The 23,708-nt window shown below is 39.9% G+C and overlaps 1 protein-coding gene across 1 annotated transcript in view; it reads left to right on the top strand.

The window, feature by feature from the left end:
• WWTR1 (WW domain containing transcription regulator 1) overlaps positions 1-23,418 on the top strand; it is a 143,551-nt gene extending 120,133 nt beyond the window's left edge. The window contains exons 5-7 of the mRNA XM_017856553.1: positions 12,349-12,482; positions 14,196-14,308; positions 19,697-23,418. Of these exons, the coding sequence (XP_017712042.1) occupies positions 12,349-12,482; positions 14,196-14,308; positions 19,697-19,881 (432 nt within the window). The 3' untranslated portion in view covers positions 19,882-23,418. The remainder of the gene's footprint in view (positions 1-12,348; positions 12,483-14,195; positions 14,309-19,696) is intronic.
• Positions 23,419-23,708: the final 290 nt, after the last annotated feature.

Raw genomic sequence — 23,708 nt, forward strand, 5'->3', positions numbered from 1 at the left:
GTGTGGACTGTGTGTTTCATCTTGGTGGATTTTTTGAACTCTTTTGGTGATTCTCTGCTTCACTTTTTGAACCTAAGCCACGGCAGCAGCGGGAAATGGACTGGAATTATAAGTGCTCTTTGGCTCACTTGTTTAGTTGCCTTCCAACATCTGATAGGAATTTGGAGAGATGGGGGAAATGGTGGTCCTGGTGAAATTTAAAGATTATCTGTAGGCTTCTGTTTGTTCTGTCTGTCCTACCCCTATGTCCTGGGTAGTCAACAACTGCCTGAATATCCCTTGCTCAGTGAACAGTTTGTAATTACTCTGGCTCTCCTCTTGCTTGTAGGCAGCCTTAATTGCACAGCCTGTCTTCTTGGGACCCATGCCCTGCAGGTAGGCCTAGACCTACCTGCCCTTCTACCAACCGAGCCTCTCTGGGAGCAAGACCCCAGGCTATGCTCTCTTTCTACAGTAGAAAGGGAGGCTGGCAAAATTTAATAAGTAGATGAATTTATCCCCTAATTATTAATACATTATCACTGCTGTCTATAGTTTATCATTCTTGAATGATACGACGAATCTGAAAGGTCCCTATGGAGAATATACTATATAAATATTGTTTCAGTTTTCTTCCTGCTATGCCATTGTTCCACTAGGCATATAGTTTGATGATGTTGTGCCATGAAAAAAACAACCGTTTGGTCCTCGTTGCATGATTTGATGTATGCCGCAATGCCAAAGGTTCACCTGTTAACTCATTGGCATTGAAATCATGCTAGGATATTAACAAAATGGATCTGAGGAAACTTTGATTACAACTCTAAAGCGAGCCTTCATTATTTCAGTATGGAAGCTCATATTTTTTCCTTCCTTCATTCCTTTATCTCTTCATTCATTCAATCAATATTTATTTAGTAGAAAATAATAGACAGGTAAATGGGACGTGACTGCCTTCGGATAACTTGTATTTTAGCAGAAAAGGAAAAATAATTAACTCTAATCCAAATTCATGGCCAGAAGGGTAAATTAAAACCATTCGCTGCTTCATAGGGGCCCAGTGGCTACCATCTTTGACTTTTATTACTGGAATTGAGACCAGATGCACCTGAGCAGAGTCCTGTGAAAGTGAGCATCAGATACTCCTTTTTCTTTCTAGTGACCCCTCAGGTCAACAAACTGTTACCATCTACAGAATTAGGATCAAAAGAGCCAGTAAGGTTTGCTATCTCTGCTGATAAGGAATCTTCCAAAGTAGGAGAATTTTCTTAAATGCGGTCCCTCCAATTTAGCATTGGCTGCTGTAGCAACAGAGCTGAGCTACTTGTATCTGATAATTGATGAATTGTCTTGAAATATGGCAGACGCTCCAAGTAGAGAGGTACCAGGGAACATGAGGGGATCCCACCAGGCCTGCAGTACACAGCCATATCAAGAAAGTAGAGCTCTTCCCACTGTCAACAGGCATCTACCGTGGAAGACATAAAGAGTGCATTTTTGTGAAAGGAAGTCTTTTGTCCATGATAGAGTTTTCTTTTGTTTTTATTGAATTTCCCAAAGGCTGTGAGGCTCCTTCAGGTTCACCAAAGAAATGGCAACTCTAGAAAAAAAGCAATTCTTATTGAAGGTTTGCTTTCTCTTCGTTTTTTAAAGGAAATTAAAATTTTCTTTTTTGAGTTTTTTTTTTAAGTAGAAAAAAAATTTTAATTCTTGACTAAGTGTGGTGGCTGACGCATGTAATCCCAGCACTTTGGGAAGCCAAGGTGGGGGGATCACTTGAGGTCAGCAATTCGAGACCAGCCTGGCCAACATGGTGAAACCCCATCTCTACTAAAAATACAAAAATTAGCCAGACGTAATGGCAGGTGCCGGTAGTCTCAGCTACTCAGGAGGCTGAGGCAGGAGAATCACTTGAACCTGGGAGGTGGAGGTTGCAGTGAGCTGAGATCGAGCCACTGCACTCCAGCCTGAGCAACAAAGTGAGACTCTGTCTCAAAAAAAAAAAAAAAAAAAAAAAAAATTAAAATATAAATTACTGAGTTACTTTTGTGATTAAGATTTAAAAAAAGTATTTTTGCTAAGTGCAAGAAGCCAGACTTCCCCCCAAAACTATATCCCGTATGATTCCATTTATGTGACATTCTGAAAAAGCAAGACTATAGGGACAGAGAAGAGATTAGCACTTGCCAGGGTTGGCAATAGAGAAAGAGGAGACTCCAAAGGGGCAGCACTGAGGAATTGTGGGGCAGGTGGCACAGTTCCGTATCTTGGTTGTGGTGGCTATTTCACAATTCTATGCATTTGTCAAAACTCAGACATGTATACCACAAAGAGTGAATTTTACTGTATGTAAACAAAAAGAATAATAAAAGAAAATTAATTGCTACACACAAAAAGACAAAAACATATGTTTATGGTACAGAATGTATAAAATACTAAGCAACAAAAAAGGAAATTATAATCACCTATACTTTCACCTAGAAAGAGAAACTGTCAATATGTTGATGATTTCTTTCTAGTCTTTTTGTATGTATCATGTGTATCAATGTGTCTACTTTGTTTTTTAAAAAACAAAAGTGGTAGCATACTTTAATACTGTTTTGTTGCCTCTTCTTAATATATTGAGAAGTGATTTGTTTATTCTGTGTCAGCGTGAAGTTGTGCTGTGACTTTGTATGTACCCATTCCAAGCGCCTAGAATCCTTTCTACAACAGGCCGTACATAAATTTTTAAAAGTCATGAGCCACACACACCCACAATGACTACAGAATATTCTGTTGTTACAACTGAAAAATTCAATGCAATATTTGCTCAGTATCCTGAAAGACATGATTGCAACTTTACCAAATGAAATGGGAAATTGTAGTCACGGGTAAGACATTGAGAAACAGGCTTCTCAGTGCCTGTTTATCTAAAAGAACAATTCCTTGACATGAAAACAGGCATATGGCTTTACCTGAAGAGAGTATTTCTTTTCATGTGTATTATTCATTTAAATATAATGATTTGGGGCCATCTGTCTGGAAGATTTTAAGCTCGAGGGCCAGAACCTGGAAGATGAGTAAGTGGCAAAGCCTTAGCTCCTCCTTGTCCCTTCAGTGGGGCTGGCTTGTAGATAAATCATTATTCCCAAGCAAATTCAGCCCTGCTTTTACCCTCAACCTTTTTTTTTTGGAGGGGGGGTGGTTGAGGGACAGGAGAATGCAGTTTGTCAAACAAAAATGCTGACTAAGCCTGGTCTCCGGTCGCCGGGGCAACAGGGACGAGGAAAGAGGGAGGCCTCGGAATTCTTTTGGCAGGTCTGTGGGATTTCTGCCGGGCTTGACAGCCACCAGGCCAGGCGGGCCAGCTGGCTGACCTCGCACAGCCATCCTGACAGGGCTCCTGGAGGGGGACACACCTGGCTGTGAGCAGCACTGGCCTCGGGAAGGTTCTGAGGCCTGTTTATTTATTTATTTTTTTCATGCAAAGAGTGGCTATTTAGCGAGCTAGGAAAGTGTCATATTGGAGCAGATCATGAAGCATAAATGTAGGGTATTTCATAGCCTTTGCTTCAGAACAGAGGACTATTTAAATTTTAGAAAAGCATTTCATAGCATTAGGTTTCAGACTTGACTGGGTTAGCAGAGGTCATGTAGTCTAACATTTTGTGAATCTATAAATCCCTCCACATAAGCTTGGCTATTTAAGTTCATTCATTCATATATTTGTTTTACAAATACTCTAGGCATTAAATGTGCAACTGTTAACAACAGACCCAGCCCCTTTCCTCACAGTGCTTCCATTCTAGCTTGTGTCAAGTGTTTTATTTGCCTACAAGCCCCAGAAATAATCCATTTTCCAAAATGTCCCGGTGTGCCCTTGTTGTTGAATAATAGTATCAATTCAAGTCTTTTTTTTCTTTTTCTTCTTTTTGAGACACAGTCTCACTTCATCACCCAGGCTGGAGTGCAGTGGCGCAATCTTGGCTCACTGCAACCTTCGCCTCCCAGGTTCAAGTGATTCTCCTGCCTCAGCCTCCTGAGTAGCTGGGATGACAGTGCCTGGCTAATTTTTTGTATTTTAGTGGAGACGGGGTTTTGCCATGTTGGCCAGGCTGGTCTCGAAGTCCTGGCTTTCAAGTGATCTGCCCACTTTGGCCTCCCAAAGTGCTGGGATTACAGGTGTGAGCCCCTGCACCAGGCCTCAGCCTTCTTTTTTTTAAGTGAAGACAGAAGAGCATCTAAATTATAATGTTTTCTTTAATGTGATTTGAAGGGACAGCAGAAACCATTTGTGGAATAATACAAATTTGTTTTATGCACTCTGAGTAAAAAGAGCAACAAATAGACCATAGATAATAATGACAGACTTAATAAATGCCTTCCTAAAAGTATTGCAGTTTCAATTGTTCTTTTATAGGGACAATCTGGCAAGTGAGCATTAGTGATGAGTTGTTTCAAAAAGAGAGTCTCCGGGAAGTGTGACAGTGCATTTCTAGAATCGCTTGGCACTGAATTAAAAAAATATATACATCAGTAATTTTGTTTTGTCTCTCCCCCACCACCCCACCCCGCCCAGTAAAGAAGATAAATAATTCAGCATTCTCTCTCTGAAGTCCCTCAGGGTTTTGGCAGAGAAAGCAATTTCTCTGCATCCAGAATAACTATTTTAATACTGGGATTTCACAATATTGTCTTTTTTTTTTTTTTTTCCTACTCACCCCACCCTTTATAATTAAAACAATCCAGTCTTCCATTTTTGTAGAGTCCCTGGCCACACACACTTAAATCAAGCAGAGCAGCCTCTGAAGAGCTGATTGCCATTTGTTTCCCTTTTGAAGTGCATTCTGGTGAGGGCAGGAGCTGGCTGGCAGAGTGTTCCCTCAGCCAAGGCGGGACAGAGCTGCAGATGCTTTCAGCTGCTGTTTACTTTCTCACCTCCTCTGTTGGTTTATTCCACAGGCAAGCTGCAGGCCAAGGACCTGGAAGAAAAGGAGGTTTGAGGTTTGCTTCCAGGGACACCTTCAGCTCACAAATCATCATTTGTCTTTCACATCCTTACTTCTCCAGATATTTTACATATCACCCGTCCTCCAGCTGCTAGGAAAGGGTATTTTTAACCTATAAATAATTACTCACTTCAGAGAGCTAGATAGATGACCACAAACTCACCAAGAGATTCTTGAGCCCTTATTTTGCAAGTCTTTCCACCCCAAGCTTGGACATAGACAAAAAATAAATTAGTCAGAGGAGGGTTGGATCAGGGTTAGCAGGGAGAGATTTCCTTCCGAAAAGTGCCCTCAAAATTGGAATTTATTTATTTATTTATTTATTTTATTTTATTTTTTTTGAGACGGAGTCTTGCTCTGTGGCCCAGGCTGGAGTGCAGTGGTTGGACCTCAGTTCACTGCAAGGTCCGCCTCCCGGTTTTACGCCATTCTCCTGCCTCAGCCTCCCGAGTAGCTGGGACTACAGGCGCCCGCCACCTCACCCAGCTAGTTTTTTGTATTTTTTAGTAGAGACGGGGTTTCACCGTGTTAGCCAGGATGGTCTCGATCTCCTGACCTTGTGATCCGCCCGTCTCGGCCTCCCAAAGTGCTGGGATTACAGGCTTGAGCCACCGCGCCCGGCCAAAATCGGAATTTATAACTTTGCTTGATGGGTTGTGAATTCCTAGGACATGAGCTCCACTCATATACATTGAAAACTATCATTGAATATGTCCAGTTCATTTTGTTGCCCTGTTCAAGGGAGGAAAACTATGTTCAGGAAAGTTAAATCGGCTGTTTCATAAAATTTCCTCTGACCTGTCTGAGGTAGAGGGGTTGGAATTTCTATTTTATAGCTGGGAAAACAGGCTCGGAAAAATGAAGTAACTTGCCCAGTTCTCACAGCCAGTAGGTGAAAGGTTTGACAATTTGAGGTCTGCCAACCTCAACTTTTCTTTCTCTGCCACACTGAGACTTTGCCACAAACTGGGCCTCAGTTTCCTTGTCTGTAAAATGGAGATAACTGGGTTGTCATGAGGATGAGATGAAATAGCATGTTTTTTTCTTTTTCTTTTCTTTTTTTTTTTTTTTTTTTTTTTTTTTTAGATGGAGTCTCAGTCTGTCGCCCAGGCTGGAGTGCAGTGGCGCAACCTTGGCTCACTGCAACCTCCGCCTCCTGGGTTCAAGCAATTCTCCTGCATCAGCCTCCCGAGTAGCTGGGACTACAGGCACATGCCACCATGCCCGGCTAATTTTTTGTAATTTTAGTAGAAGCAAGGTTTCACAGTGTTAGCCAGGATAGGAAATAACATGTTAAAGGGCTTAGAACAGTGTTTCACACACAGTAAGCAATATGCAATTTTTAGCTAATATCTCTGCCTCCCACACCATTTAACACTATCAGTAGCTTGTTCTGTTGACTCCCTCACTGTGCCAGGTCCATTATAAATATGCTTTCTCATCTTTATAGCATCCCAGCAAGATCAGTCTTATAAACCACCTTTTTTTTTTTTTCCAGATGAACAAACTATCAAGAAAGGTTAAGAATTTAGTTCAAGATGCCACAACATGTAGTAGCTGAACTGGGATTTGAACTCCAATCTTTCTGGTTCCAAAGACAGTTTTTCTCCTGTGCCGTGCTGCCTTTCGGTGCCAAGCTCTGGACATGTCTAATAGCATTAAACCCCAACTACTGCTTGAGAATTCCAGTGGCTAATAGCCTGGAGAATTGAGAAGCAGGCAGTTTCTGCACTGAACTGATAACTAGAAAGCCCTTCATCATATCTGCCTCAAATCTAGGCTAGAAGAGATTTTCCTTCTTTCCTGTGACAGTTCATTAATAGTTTGAGAGCCACTGTGTGCCCTTCTAGTCTTCCCCTGTGGGTAAATAGCCCCATGCTTCTTCATAGGATGTGTTGCCCTGACGCATCTCTATCCTGATTGTTCTCTGGTCACTCTTTGTAAAGATTTCAGTTAAGGTAAAGTGTTGGGTAGGGACCTGGATGCAGCCTTGCACTTGAAGGTTGATTGGAGGAAGAGGTCAGTTGGAATAGCTAGAGAAGCAATGATGACCTCCTTCGTGAGATGGAAAGTAGGTTTTGAGCTTGGTCTAGGAAACTGAAGATTTGTTTGGAGGGCAGGGTGGACACAGAGGGGACCCTGGAGGGATCTTTGAATATACCTATTTAATTGCAGCACAGTGGGAAATGAGTGACAAGCCCGCTTACGTTTGTTTTCCTGCCTCGACTAGAAGGAGCAGAGGAAGGATGGGGCACTGAGTGAAGCCAGCTGCACCACCGATGCTCAGCGGCAGAGGCCTCGAGTCATGCCTTCAGCCAGCCTTGGCCAATTGTCACCCCTCTGTTTCCATGGAAGCTTACTTCATCCAGTGCCTGTCTTTGTCTTTGCTTCAGCTGCTTTAGTTTCATCCATTTTGACTGCTGCTGTTAGGTCTAAGTCAGATGTTTGCCTTTCATTTTTACCCATGCAAGAGTAGTGGATGTCACGTGGCAGTCCAAATCCTGCTGGGTCTGGGCTTTAATTTTATACCTAAATTTAGTATAAAACAAAACCCTCCCCTGTTTGGATGGGAACATGTTGGTGAGATTACCCCTTTTATTTTCAGACCTCGGGTTTTGTACTGTTTCTTTTTCTCTTTCAGTTCATGAGTTGAAATAAGGAAGTATTTTCATTCAAAAAAAAGGCTAGAATTTTTAAAGTTCTAAATACAGAACTTGTAATATAAAGTTTAAGTGAAATAAAACATCTCGCTACTCTCCATTTATATTCAGAACAAATTTTATGTTATATAAAAATGGTTTATAAACCTCCCCTCGTTTGAAAAAATTGTTTTCTTAGCCTTGGTGACCATTATGAATTTCACACTTTGGTTTAATCCCTCCAAGGTGAAAGTTGACCAGGAAGAAACCTCTCACCACTTAAAGTGGATCAGTTCCACATGACAGTGTGACTTTTAAAATTGTTTATTTTGGTTTTTTGAGATTGGAATTCAGAAAATGAAATAAGAATAATAATTCCTTCAGCATTTATTATGTGATCTAAGCACCTTGTAGTGTTATCCTGCTTTATCATCACAGCAACCTTCTTGGGTGGGTGCTATTATCATCCCCACTTTACAAATGAAGAACAGAAGGCTAAATAATTTTCTGTTAGATAGCAGGACCAGGGTTCCAATTCAAGCATCTAGCTCCTGACCACTCGGCCCTCCTGCTCATCCTATGTTAGGGGCAGGAAAGAATGCAGCAGGACCATTTCTTGAGGATGGAGTCTTCACCTGGCTAGTTGGGTTGTGTACAACAGGCTATTATTTCACTCATATTCGTGATTGAGGTGAGATTGCATGTTTTTAGTTTATATTTCCAAGTACCCAGTGTATGCCTAGCACTGTTAAGGTAGTTGGGATGCAGGAGTAAATATGACAAACAAGGCCCCTTCCCTCGTGGAGCTTACATTCTAGTAGGAAAGACAGAGAATGAAGACCTAAGTTGCATTGAAGAAAATTAATGCAGATTAAGAGACAGAAAAATGACAGGTGTGAGGCTACTTTAGGCAGGGGTGAGGTAGGAGCATCTCTGAAGAGATGATATCTGTAGGATGCAGGCATTAAGTGAGGGAATGAGCTTTAGGAAGATCCGAGGAACATCTTGCAAGAAGAGGGAACAGTTGGTGCAGGTGCAGGAGGTGGGAGGAGCAGAAGAGAAACCGGGAGACTGGAAGAGGGTGAAGGAGGGGAGCACATCAGAGATAATAACTTTCTCAGACTGGCCTAATTTGTATTTCAAAACTATTATTCAGGCCGGGTGCAGTGGCAAACTCCTGTAATCCCAGCACTTTGGGAGGCCAAGGCGGGCAGATCACTTGAGGCCAGGAGTTCGAGACCAGCATGGGCAAATGGCGAAACCATATCTCCACTAAAAATACAAAAATTAGCTGGGCGTGGTGGCACATGCCTATAGTCCCAGCTACTTAGGAGGCTGAGGCACGAGACTTGCTTGACCTGGCAGGCGAAGGTTGCAGTGAGGCGAGAGCACGCCACTGTACTCCAGCCTGGGTGACAGGGTGAGACTCCATCTCAAAAAAAAAAAAAAAAAGAGGCAGTCATTCTGGGCACATTCAACACCCTTCCTGATTTCTCTCTCATTTGTTAGTCAGTTGAAGGTAGAAAATGATACTGTGAGCCCCCTACAGACAGAAGGCAGCATTTGCCCTTAGGATGACTTGGTGGTTAAGTCTTCAGGGTAGTAAGGGAAACATCAGGGCTGGAGAATAGAGCTTCTGTTCTCTTTGATTTCAAATAAATAGAACAAATGTGAAATGGCACAGTGAAACATTTCCCGTAATACAGTATAGGTTTTTCAGCTTTGGTTATCATGAATAATCCTTTAAATTTTATTTAGATATTTTATTTATATATTTAGACACACACAAGCATTATTTTCTGTTTTATTTAGTAGAAATAGCTAGGAGTAATTTAAATTAATAGGAAAGTTTAGAACTATTTCTTTTCTATCTAATTTTTGATATTTGTTCTTATAATTTTATATATCATTATAGATAACAATTCATATGTGTTATATATAATGCATTTTTTTATCCCATGAAGTTCCAGAAATGATTCTTACTATATCTAAATTTAGAACTCCTGGAAATTGCAGATTCAACTTGTATTCTTTTTTTTGAGACAGAGTCTCGCTCTATCACCCAGGCTGAAGTACAGCGGTGCAATCTCAGCTCAATGCAACCTCTGCCTCCCGGGTTCAAGCGATTCTCCTGCCTCAGCCTCCCAAGTAGCTGGGACCACAGGTGCATGCCACCACGCCTGGCTAACTTTTGTATTTTTAGTAGAGACGGGATTTCACCTTGTTAGCCAGGATGGTCTCGATCTCCTGACCTCGTGATCCACCCGCTTCAGCCTCCCAAAGTGCTGGGATTACAGGCTTGAGCCACTGCCCGGCCTCAACTTTTATTCTTAGGACATATGTTGATAAAGTTTTGTCAAATAGAAAGGAATGCAGCCATCTCATCAACTTTTATATTAAAAGTGTCTTTGTTTAGAGGTAAACTCCCACATTTATTCAGAATGGTTGAAAAATGGAATATTCTAGTAAAGTTCATGTTTTTGGATAATGAGGTTATGAGTCAAAAGATTCTTGCATTTATGGTTAATAAAGTACTAGAAATTTACCATTGACGAGGTACATTTTTTCAAACTGTGGCTCAGGGTATATGAGTGTGCTTGAGGTTTGGGGACTGGTGGGGTCCAGGCTTTTTATGCCAGATTCAATCCCTGTTGTTCCTTCTGAGGCTTTCAGGAAAACTTTGGTTGGATAATAAGGTTTCTGATGCACCCTGCCTGCCGCGTTAAAACAACTATCAGAAAGTAATTTGATTTTCTAGGTTTATTCAGAAGGCACTTCCAAGATTTAGATGGTGAATGAAAATAACTTTTTACCAAAAAAAATCTCCATTTTTTGGTTTGCTTTTTATAGATTCCTGAATAAGATTTGTTAGTTAAGTATTCGATTATTTGCAATTTAGATGAACAGAAGTGAGCCAGAGACCCTTTCCAGCTAGAAGATTTATTTCAGTATAAGTTAACAATACAGTTTTTTTTTTTTTTTTTTTTAAATCAATCAGGTCTCATGGTTTGTAACAGCACAACGAACTCTAGTAACTGAAAATTTTTATAGCCGATGACTTCACTAGGACTTGTCTAGACAGCAGTTACCCTCTAAAGTCACAGCATGTTAGGGCTGGAAGAGATCTAACAAAGATACTGTAATTTAGAAGTCCTAAATGTTCTGTTTGCCATTGTAGCCATGGTTTTACGGTTTGAGGGACAGTGAGACCAATGACTTCAGCATGGAAAGTGGGAAACTGATAGGCATAAATATGGGGAAAGGCCTAACCTTGGTTTGGGATGCAAATGTAAACATAAAAGTATTCTCTGGAAACAGCAGCAAATTTGAAAGGAATTTGATGTCTGGTTATGTTTGTCAAAAAAGAGAGACTCCTGGAGATCATACCTAGAGAAAGTAATTGCAGTCAGTAAATTTGTAGCATTTTGGATGGACTCTCCTTGGCAATGTAATGCTAGCTTTTATAAAATAATGTTTATATTATTTGTTTTTTTCTAACAAAATCCATATGCTGTGAAACAGTTACTTGTCTGTGGGATTTGGATTGGATCTACATGTTTCCCCAATCTTCAGCATTTTAGTCAACGAAGTAGTCAAATGGATTGACTTTTTTTTTTTTTTTTTTTTTTTTTTGAGACAGCGTCTCACTCTGTCATCCAGGCTGGAGTGCAATGGCGTGATCTCTGCTCACTTTAGTCTCAACCTCCCAGGCACAGGGCTCCTCCTACCTCAGCCTCCCAAGTAACGCCAGGCCCAGCTAATTCTTGTATTTTTTGTAGAGACAAGGTTTCACCATGTTGCCCAGGCTGGTCTCGAACTTGTGGGCTCCAGTGATCCGCCCACCTCGACCTCCCAACGTGCTGGGATTATGGACGTGAGCCACCGCCCCTGGCCACTGATTGACTTTTCAAAGTAAACTTTCAACTCATTGTTTTGCTTTCCTGTCTGTAAACATAAAACTGCCAGATGCAATTTAATGTAGAGCCTGGACTCTGTAATTCCACAGTTTTACTGGCCTGTAAGTGGCAAAGACCAGAATGTACCTTATAGTCCAGAGGAATCTGATTGCTTTGATTGATAGATTTGGTTTGAGAACCTGAGATAGAAATAGCCTTGTCTCTGAGAAGTGTTTTGAGAGGACTTTCTATGATTTGGGTGTTTAAATAATTGCATGGGTGGGATGATTGCAACAGTAAGTGCCCTTAGGTCAAATAATAGCTGAGCTTCCCATTAACTTTGTGAATGTGAAGTGACTTATGTCTGTAAGACTTTCTTCAAAGAAAGAATACCAATGGTTGCCTGGTGATTTTGACTTGCTGGGAGTAAATACACAGTGCTTTGGTGAAAAGTTTTTGTTTTTTTGAGACAGAGTCTCGCTCTGTCGCCCAGGCTGGAGTGCAGTGGCCGGATCTCAGCTCACTGCAAGCTCCGCCTCCTGGATTCACACCATTCTCCTGCCTCAGCCTCCCGAGTAGCTGGGACTACAGGCGCCCGCCACCTTGCCTGGCTAGTTTTTTGTATTTTTTTAGTAGAGATGGGGTTTCACCGTGTTTGCCAGGATGGTCTTGATCTCCTGACCTCGTGATCCGCCCGTCTCGGCCTCCCAAAGTGCTGGGATTACAGGCTTGAGGCCACCGCACCCGGCCTGCGCTGAAAATGTTTTGATGACTCTGCTCCATGCCTTGTGACAATGAGTGAATGACTCTTGCTTCCCACTCTGACTGTTGTTACTTCTGTAGGAAGCTGCCCTCTGTCGACAGCTCCCCATGGAAGCTGAGACTCTTGCTCCAGTTCAGGCTGCTGTCAACCCACCCACGATGACCCCAGACATGAGATCCATCACTAATAATAGCTCAGATCCTTTCCTCAATGGGTAAGTTAATATTTGGGGCCACTTATTTTGTTCTCTTTGTTATGTGATCTAGACTATAATACTATCTTTGTTTGCATTGGGAAGAGGTGGAGAGCTTGAGGGTTGAGGGTGAGGATAAAGGGAGGAAGTGGGAGGAGCTGGCAGAAAATAGAAAGGCAGGGGAAGTCATCTACCTTTTAAAAAAATTTCCAAATTAAAAAATTAGTGATAGGACATAGAGTAAACCCTTAGTCAAGAATTTGAAAATGGGCATGAATTTATATTTTTAAACATGATAGTGTTGTCTAGTACTTATACTTGGAAGAATCTTGTGGTTTTATGTAACCAACAGGGGATAAAAGCATGCCATATGGCAAGTTGAGAATAGAACAATTAAGAGATGATGTTCGGCCAGGCGCCGTGGCTTATTCCTGTAATCCCAGCACTTTGGGAGGCCGAGGCAGGCGGATCACCTGAGGTCGGGAGTTCGAGACCAGTCTGACCAACATGGAGAAACCCTGTCTCTATTGAAAATACAAAATTAGCAGGGCATGGTGGTGCATGCCTGCAATCCCAGCTACTCAGGAGGCTGAGGCAGGAGAGTTGCTTGAACCCGGGAGGCGGAGGTTGCGGTGAGCCGAGATTGCACCATTGTACTCCAGCCTGGGCAACAAGAAGAAAACTCTGTCCAAAAAAAAAAAAAAAAAAAAAAAAAAAAAAGATGGTGTTCAGGGTGAAATGTGAATAAGATCTATAGTTTAGTAATTAGTATTCTACAATGTCAGGTTTCTGGTTTTGGTAATTGCACTATGGCTATGTAAGATGTTATCACTGGGGAAGCTGGTGAAGGGTACATGGGAACTCTCTGTACTCTTGCTGTGTCTCCTATGTGAGTTTAAAATAATTTCACAATTTAAAAAGCAATTAAAACAAAGGAGCAAAAAGGAAAGAGAATTTAGCCAGAAATATCTTCATGAGCAGAAGTAGTTTTTAAATCAGATAAAAAAGGCAATTCTGTATGTCCTATGCCTTTTCTTCTGCCCTTGCAGAGACATCTGGCAAACAAACAAATACAGTTATGAACATTATTAAAGATAGAGATAAAAACAAACAGTAGCTGAAATAATAAATAATGGAGGTTTCAAGTTGTTGATTTTAAAGTATTTGAAATACAGAGAAGTACAAAGAATAATGTGAATTACCCATGTACCCGCTACTCAGATTTGCCATATTTTCATTTAACCTTATTTTTTAATAAATAAAATATTACAATTAATATTTGAATCCATCCCCCCCACCACTGAAATCTCACTTCTTTTCCCTTCTGTCCCCAGTGGTAGCCACTATTCAGAAACTGGTGTGTGCCTGTCACACAGACTTTTATACCTCCTCCTACCTTTAGTGTATGTATCCTTAAGCAATATTCTACATTGTTTTCTGGTTTTTTTTTTTAAGTTTTACATAAAAGGTGTCATACTCTGTATGTCGAAGAGTGTTTAAATGGTTATTTTGAGGTGAAAAGGAAATCAATGTCAATTCACTGTGAATGGCCACACCTGATTACTTTCATTTTCATGAGGATATGTATTTCAAAATTGAAACTTTCCTTCCTCCCCAACCTGGAAAGTTGGGCAGAATGGCACAACTACACTAGTTTAAAGCTTTTGTGACTGTGTTTTCATTTTGAGATTTATTTAGTGGGCTCGCATTGAAGTTTCTTCTTTTGCTCTGCAGAGGGCCATATCATTCGAGGGAGCAGAGCACTGACAGTGGTCTGGGGTTAGGGTGCTACAGTGTCCCCACAACTCCGGAGGACTTCCTCAGCAACGTGGATGAGATGGATACAGGTAGGAGCAAAGCCTGCAAGCACTAACAGTGGGCTTGTGTTTTTTAAATGTTCTCTTCGGTCATCTCAATTTTATTTTCTTTTCTTTTCTTTTTATAATTTCAACTTTTATTTTATATTTGGGGGTACACGTGCAGATTTGCTACATGGTTATGTTTTGTGATGCTGGGGTTTGGGATATGATTGCTCTCGTCACCCAGGTAGTGAGCATAGTACCCAATAGTTTGTTTTTCACCCCTTGTTCCTCCCCACTCCCAGTAGTCCCCAGTGTTCACAAAAATGTTGAAAAAAAAATGGAATGCTTCATCAATTTACATGTCATTCTCGTGCAGGGGCCATGCTTATCATTCCAGTTTTAGTATATGTGCTGCCAAAGCGAGTACGGTCATCTCAATTTTAAAATCCAACCAGAAACACTCAATCTCAATAACAACATCAAATAACAACTGAAAAGCCACTGAACCCCCAGGCACTATTAATAAACTGTAGCCCCTTCCTCATAGATTATACAAGTATAGTTTTACATCTGGGCACAGGATTTTAAATTCTGTGCTTTTTTTTTTTTTTTTTAATTCATCTTTGCTCCATATAGTCCCTTCCTCACAATTGCATCAAGACACCACTGTCTGCTTCGCCGTGCTTCCACAGTGGGGTGTTCTAGTTTTCAGTTGTAGTATATGGGCCACCCTTTCTCCTGGAAAGTGACACTGGTTTATAGTTCCAGTACCCACATTTTTTCATGTCATTCACTGCATTTGAAAAACAATTGGCAGTGTGCATTTGGAATGTTGAGCAGCTCAGAGGATTCAAAATTGTCAGTTCCAAGTTCCAACATGGTAACGACATTCTCCCTCAGCAATTAAAGAGAAGAGAGTCAGGGTTACTTTTACCTTGTCCCGCAGCCTGTGCATCCTTCAGGTCCAGCCTCAGCAGGCTTCCTGATTACCTTTCTTTTTCTCCTTTTCTCAAGGAGTGAGACTTATAATTGCAGAAACTGAAAATAGTCTTATTAGCCTTATCTAGACTTAATTCTGAAAGTCATAAACTCACAGAAGATATTCTAGAACCAAAAATGAATGACAGCAGGGTGTCCACTATTTGGAGTTATTCATGCAAGTTCCTCCTCCATTATCATTGATGATAGAAAAGTAATTGTTTTGTATTGAAAATAAAAAATTGCTTCCCCCAAATTGTTTGCCATAGCGCCTGTGGTTTTTTACACTCCACTCTTAGATGGCTCCTCTTTGTGTTGTGAATCTAAATTGTTGGAAAGACCAAGAGTCAAACTCATAGCCAGGTGTGTTACAAATGCAGTAAATTAAAGCTCCTCCCCGGGTGTCTTTCGTGTAGGTTGTCGTCTTTGCGTTGAGAAGATTGCAAAGACTGTCTTGTGAGGAGTCACAAGTTTATTACTTCAGTTCTCCTCCCCATCCCCGCCGACAACCCCCTACCCCTTTATCTCTCTCTCTCTCTCTCTGTTTTTTGAGTGTGAGATTTATTTTACTGTCTTTGGAATAGCCTTAGAAAGTGGCTCCTTCCTATGTTTAATAATTGTTTACTATCATCTTCTAAACACTGGGAAGCCAGTAAGGATAAAAAGCAAAGTTAAGGAAAAAAGTTCAGGAGATCTAAATCTAAGTTTGGCATTCAAAAAAACAAAACCATAAAAGAGGATGGATTCTACTCTATGTCTCTTTAAAATAACCTCAAGTGGGTAAGTAGGGAGTGTTTTATTTTGAAGCCATAATGTGCAATTAAATGATGTCCTGAAAAGAACATAGTTTCAGCCAACAGGCAGCCTGAACTGAATCCTTGCTTCTCCATTCCTAGTAGTGCCTTTGGGTAAGTTACATAGCCTCCGTGAGCCTCAGATTTCTCACCCATAAAGTGGGAGTGATATGCTCACGGCAGAGTTGTCCTCACAGCTCTGTGAGTCATGAGATCACAGAGCCCAGCTCAAAGTGCTCTTCTCCAGTAAGAAGGCTGATGTCACGCACACAATGGACTTGATAATGTCAGAGTGCCAGGTTAACCTGGTTAAGTGAGAGTCAACTCATTGAGTGTGGGACCACCTCTGTGAAGTCTTTGTAGAAACTGGACATAAATCTTCTCAAGGGGAGAAATGTAATTATACAGTAACAAGATGAGTGAAAGCTGTGGGGGCAGGCAGAGCTCAGATGTGGCTAGGAAAGATCTGTCAGGCCGTGGACCATGCGCTGGCCACATGCTGAAGGGAAACGAGCCAGCCGAGCACTCCATTTGCAAAACATGCATGGAAACAACAGCTGGGCTTGGTGCAAAGATCCAGTAAAAGGAATAACATGAGCAAAAGCTGGGAAATCATCCATCCTTCCAGAATATTCTGCAGTAATCACACCCTTTTAAGAATTGCCTTGTGGCTGGGCACAGTGGCTCACGCCTGTAATCCCAGCACTTTGGGAGGCCGAGGCGGGTGGATCACCTGAGGTTGGGAGTTCAAGACCAGCCTGACCAACATGGAGAAATCTCATCTCTACTAAGAATACAAAATTAGCTGGGCGTGATGGCACATGCCTGTAATTCCAGTTACTCGGGAGGCTGAGGCAGGAGAATTGCTTGAACCTGGGAGGCAGAGGTTGCGGTGAGCCGAGATTGTGCCATTGCACTCTAGCCTGGCCTACAAGAGCGAAACTCCATCTAAAAAAAAAAAAAAAAGAATTGCCTTATGTTTGTCTCTTCCACTTTCTAAGTGGATAAACTGCAAAGACCAAAAAGATTACTATGAGATTGCAGAACTGCCTCTATTTTAAGATTGTTAACCGTAATGAAGAAGCTTAGCCAGTATCCTCATGCCTTTAATCCTGAGAAGAAAGGATAAGAGGAATTTTTTTTTTTTTTTTTTTTTTTTTTGAGACAGAGTCTCATTCTGTCACCCAGGTGGGAGTGCAGTGGTGTGATCTCAGCTCATTGTAACCTCCACCTCCTGGGTTCAAATGAGTCTCGGGCCTCAGCCTCCTGAGTAGCTGGGATTACAGGGGTGTGCCACCACGCCTGGCACTGTTTTATTTTCTTCTTCTTGTTGTTTTTTGTATTTTTAGTAGAGCCAGGGTTTCACCATGTTGGCGAGGCTGTTCTTGAACTCCTGACCTCCCACTTTGACTTCCCAAAGTGCTGGGATTAAAGGCAGCTGATCCTCCCACTTTGGCTTCCCAAAGTGCTGGGATTAAAGGCATGAGCCACCATACCCGGCCTAGGAATACTTTAAAACAGAGATTTTGCTTGGCTAAAAATTATGTTTTGAGTATTTGAAAGTTAAAGTGGGAAATGAGTAGAAATGAATGATTCTAACTGGAGATGAAGAGAAAAAAGACATCCAGCACTTCAGATCAGATAGTTTTTTAGAACAGATACTTTTAGAGCCTCATTTTATCTGTTACACTCTAGTAAGTAGAAGAAAGTTATTTTGGATTTTGTTTTTTATTTTATGTTGTTTTTCAATATCAGTAACACTGTATTGAGGTCATATTGTTGAATTTGATTTAATTTTTTGGATTACTGCCCTTAGCAATGAAAATACTGTAAAATATTGCCCAGGAGTCATTGATATTTTGTGACTTCTAGAAAAGCCATTGTGTTCTGCTATCACCAACATCCAAATTGGATTATGGTTCCTTCATCATTTGGAAGGATATAATTTTTCTCCTTGGAAAACACAGATTGCTAAAGTGAACTTTCTGCAACTTTGCTTAAAATAGTGAAACTTCCCTGCACACTTTTCAGGAAGGCTACTGCACTTGTAACGCACAAAAGATAATTTAACACATTTTTTTAAAATGACGTTATGGTGGAAGCTGGCCTTAGTTATCAATGCTTCTCAATTTTTGAAGTAGATATTATCTCTTCAGAAAATTGTTTGGGACTGTTTTAATTAACTTGTTGTTTTGATATTGTATAATTAATAGTGGCTGAAGACCTAGGTTTTTCTTTCTCTCAGGACAATCAACGTTTATCATATTTTGTATGTATATAACTTTGTATATGTCAATGACACCTAGAGCCACGGATGTGTGGCAGACACTGTATGGCACTTTACTCCAATTTTTGTAGAAGGCACTTATAATCCCAATTTCCAGATGGGTAAACTGAGAATCAAGCAAGTTAAGTGTGTCTAAACTTACATAGCCACAAAGCTCGATCTAATGACACAAAAGTCAGTAGTGCATTCTGTCCCATACTATTACACATAAAGAACCTATATTCTTCATGTCATATCCCAGACACCTACTTTTCCTCTAGTACAGCATTTTCTCACCTGTGTTCTGTAAGAACTTCAATTTTATTAGGATACACATACTGCCAAAATAGGTTTAGGTGTTTAAATGGGTTTAGGAAATAGCGGCTTAAAGAAAACAAACGATTTCTTTTTTTTTTTTTATTTCGATATGCACTAAAGTTTCTTTCTTTCTTTCTTTCTTTCTTTCTTCCTTTCTTCCTTTCTTCCTTTCTTTCTTTCTTTCTTTCTTTCTTTCTTATACTTTATGTTCTAGGGTACATGTAAACTGGCTAGCCATAAATAGAAAGCTGAAACTGGATCCCTTCCTTACACCTTATACAAAAATTAATTCAAGATGGATTAGAGACTTAAATGTTAGACCTAAAACCATAAAAACCCTAGAAGAAAACCTAGGCAATACCATTCAGGACATAGGCATGGGCAAGGACTTCATGTCTAAAACACCAAAAGCAATGGCAACAAAAGCCAAAATTGACAAGTGGGATCTAATTAAAACTAAAGAGCTTCTGCACAGCAAAATATTTCTTTACTCGAAGACTCAAAGTCTTAGCATGCTTATATGTATTGTGGCTCATATGCTTGTGAGAAGGTAGATAGTTTTAGGGAGTAGGTATTAACAGAAAGAGGGAGAACGTCTGCAGAACTTCCTTTATAAATAATGCCTAAAGCCATCAATGAAGACAACTTTTTATTTACCTGGTTAAAATAAGCTTCACATCATTCTCTTTGAACATAAAGAAGGATGGTATGGGTAAACACAAGTTTACAATGAAACCTGTCGATTATAGTTCTATAATAACGTGTTTATTACAGACAGGGCCTCTCTACTCTTTTGTAAAACAGTTCTTCACACCTTTGTCATGGGAAGGCACAGATCATAGATCAGATCAACAGTGCCTTTCACATGCTCCTTTCTTATCTCCTTGGCCTTTTCCGTTCTGGACCACATCTATCCAGAAATAATTTTCTATTTCTTCTACATCTCTGTACCTCCTATGAGTAAGAGTCAATAATGTGGTAGTTGAAGACATGAAGGTGAGTGTTAATACTTGAACTGTTCCTCCTTCAAGAGCCTAAAAGAAGGAATTAAAATGGCTTCTTTTCATTCTGTTATAGGAGAAAACGCAGGGCAAACACCCATGAACATCAACCCCCAGCAGACCCGTTTCCCTGATTTCCTTGACTGTCTTCCAGGAACAAACGTTGACTTAGGAACTTTGGAATCTGAAGACCTGATCCCTCTCTTCAATGATGTAGAGTCTGCTCTGAACAAAAGTGAGCCCTTTCTAACCTGGCTGTAATCACTACCATTGTAACTTGGATGTAGCCATGACCTTACATTTCCTGGGCCTCTTGGAAAAAGTGATGGAGCAGAGCAAGTCTGCAGGTGCACCACTTTCTGCCTCCATGACTTGTGCTCCCTCCTTTTTATGTTGCCAGTTTAATCATTGCCTGGTTTCGATTGAGAGTAACTTAAGTTAAACATAAATAAATACTATATTTTCGTTTTCTGCAAGCCTGCATTCTTGCGACAGATTATACAGAATGTGTCTGCAGGATTGATTATGCAGAATACTTTTCTCTTTCTTCTCTGCTGCCCCATGGCTAAGCTTTATGAGAGTTAATTGAAATTTATACACCAATTGATTTTAAACCATGAAAAGCTGACCACAGGCAGTTAATTATGAGGGCAGCGTGGTCCAGGAAATGTGCACAAAATCAGACCTGATTTACAGTTTCAAAAACTGTATTGATGACAGTAGTACCAAATGCTTTAAAAACTATTTAACTTGAGCTTTAAAAATCATTGTATGGATAGTAAAATTCTACTGTATGGAATACAATGTAATTTTGAATCCGTGCTGGCTCTGATGGTTCTTATTAGTCTGTATTTATAAAGGCACACAGTCCTATTGTAGCTTATCCTTTGTTATTTTACTGCAGAGCATCTAGACAACTTAGTCCCTCCAGCAGGAGAGTAGCAGCAGCAGCATTAGTCACAGTTCTTACACTATAGATCTTGTGAAAGAGACCAGTTTGGTACTAATTGTGAGCATTTTATTCAAACAAAAGGTTTTGAAATATTACAACTTGGGATTTAAAAAAATTGCAGCTTAGAATTTGATGGTGGGTTTTGTTTGTTTTTGAGATGGAGTTTCGCTCTTGTTGCCCAGGCTGGAATGCAATGGCACGATCTCAGCTCACTGCAACCTCCACTTTCCGGGTTCAAGCAATTCTCCTGCCTCGGCCTCCCGAGTAGCTGGGATTACAGGCACCCGACACCATGCCGAGCTAATTTTTTGTATTTTTAGTAGAGATGGGGTTTCACCGTCATGGTCAGGCTGGTCTCAAACTCCTGATCTCAGGTGATCCCACCCATCTCAGCCTCCCAAAGTGCTGGGATTATTGGCATGAGCCACTGGGCCTGGCCTTAATGTTTATTTTATAAAGCACTGTAATTTTGTAGCTGATGATAAAAGGTAGCCAAATGTTTTTGATAAATCAGTGGCAACTGTATTTTTGTCTTTTGAAATAACTCTGAAAACATCAGGACAACATAGATTTTAATCTGATAGCATACCACACACAGTGAGCTGTTGCTTTTTAAATTCTGAAGCCTTGTCAGGTTTGCTTTCTAGATTTCAAGTGTTTAAAATAATTCTATCTATGAAACTGAAGGATGAAGCAGATCTCTGACGTGTAAAAAAACAAATGCCCTTTGAGGGTGTAAGGTGGAGATACATGTTTCTGAATTCAGTAAAATTGATTCCTAAGTATATTATCCTAACCCTGTTTGCTACAGTTGGTATAAAAAGGCATGAAATATGTATTCAATACCTCTTATGTAACCAAAACCATTTTTTATTAGCTTTTAAGGACTGAAAGAGCATCGTGTTCAACTGGCATGCAGTCTGCCTGCATTGCCAATGAAGTCCTCAACTGTTTAATATTTCGAACTAGTATTATTTATAATCTATGAATTTGATCTTTTTTGAAAGACATTAATAATTTGAGTCTCTGAGAGGACACTTTCAATTTCCATGGGGGACTTATTTGTTGAGGATCTTAAATAAGATTCCTTTTGATCTACCGGAATATACATGTACAGAGTACATTGGATCATGTTGGAAAGAAGGCAAGTGAAAAGGTCAGAGATGAAGTAGCGAAGTTATGGAATATCGTGGAAAGGATACTAGTTGTGAAATGGAAAGAGACGAGTTATAGTACTCCAAAAGCAAAACAAGTAGGAGATGCAAGAGATGCCCCAAAAGGACAAAGCAACTATTTTCTGTTACCATCTTTATACCGGAAGACTCTGTGGTAGAAGAAAAGAAGGTTTTGGTGCACCTTATGTGGGAGGAGGAGGGGCAGGGCGTGCTGATGCTGAGCACGCAGGCAGACAAGAGCGTAGCCTACTGTTGCCTCCATCACTATGAAGTGACTTCTTTTTCCTGAAGGACCGTGGTTTATGTTCCTCTAATTCCTTTCACTCTCCCTAAGCCCTCTGAGAGAGATGAAGGTAGATGATTTTATTGCTACTAAATTGAAGGGAGCACTATTTCTTTTGTCTTTTGTTAGCAAAAAATTGCAAAAGAGTTGTACATTCTTGCTTAAAATAAATAAATAATTAAAAAACAAGGGACCTAACAAAACTCAGCAGTGTTACTGTATTTTAAAAAATATTTTATAGACTCATTTTCAGGTTATTAAATGTAAGAGAAACCGATACCCCTCTTTTTTTAAGTAGTTAAATCATTGATGATTTATATTACCAATTTTTAGAAGTAATTTTCTAGTAAGCTTATGGCATTAGAAAATACTAGAAGTTTTTTTTAGTTAAATTAGTTAGAACATTTATGAATGAATATAATAAATACTTTTTTCAGAATGAAATATGGACCCTTTGTGTTTACTAATAGATAAAGCCAGATATAATATTTTTGTTTTAAGGCCACAAAATACGGCCTTTGTTAAAGAACACTAAAGTTAGAAGCCTAAAGTTAGAGCAACTTTTTAATGGCTATTTCCTATTATTGTAAGTGTTAAAACCCCTGCAGAATTCTTGATAAGGTGCTATTTATACTATATTTCTTATTATAAGACAACTGTCTTTAGTCTTTTAGTACTAGTCTTTTAGTACTAAATCAATCACTAAACATCATCATTTCACCCCAAATTTTGTCACTGAAAAGGCCTATCAAATGAAAATAATTTCAGAGATCTTTCTTTCAAGATATTTTCCTGGTATTTCCTGATATATTCTTTTGAAGTAAATACATTGTCAAAACCTAATTGCAATTCTGTTAAATCTAAGTAATTTTTAGACAGCGTTTCACCATATTATTCCGGATGTGAAATGCCATTTCTTTCACTGATTACACCATATACAGGAAGCAGGTAAAACAGTGAAAACTTGATTGTGCTGGCTTATGCCAACTTGGTTGAAAAGGTCTCTGCAGAAGAAGTGATCTCGAATGACAGAAGTGTTGCTAATTACAAGATGTGTTCTCATGACGTAATTAGAAAGTAACTTCTCAAAGTACAACTTTTATGAAAAAAATAAGCTGTTAGAAAAAGGAAATCGTAGGTTAATTTAATTGGGAGAATGGGCAATTGACAGAGACCATTTTCCTAACACATATATGTGCTAGTACTTTAACTTTTTAAAATTTTACTTCTATGTTTTGTAATATAAAGATTTCTATTTTAAGTTTAGAATGTTATGCGTACCAAAAGTATGCAGCCAAATCGATCAGATCAAACCATTTTACCTGGAGTTTGGTACTGGTTTTACTTCTCTGATTCTGTATAAGAAAATAAAGACAATTGAACTTTCACTGGAGCCTTTGGCTTTTCATTATTTGTCTATGTTCCTTTTACTGGGGGTTTTGGGTGGTACTGAAGATAGGCTTATGTAACCCTCCTGGTAGACAATGAAAGAAAGAAAAATCTGTAGGCAGACAATTTCTTGGCTCATGTGCCTGGCCTTCAACATTCTAAATATTTGCAGAATTCTGGTTTCCACTTTATTTACAAAGTCCACTGAGGTTTTTACATATATATATATATATATATATGTATATGTGTATATACCTTTAAAAAATAAAAAATATACCTTTAAATATAT

Source organism: Rhinopithecus bieti, unplaced genomic scaffold, assembly GCF_001698545.2.
Source record: "Rhinopithecus bieti isolate Rb0 unplaced genomic scaffold, ASM169854v2 scaffold_42565, whole genome shotgun sequence".
NCBI classification, from domain to species: Eukaryota; Metazoa; Chordata; class Mammalia; order Primates; family Cercopithecidae; genus Rhinopithecus; species Rhinopithecus bieti.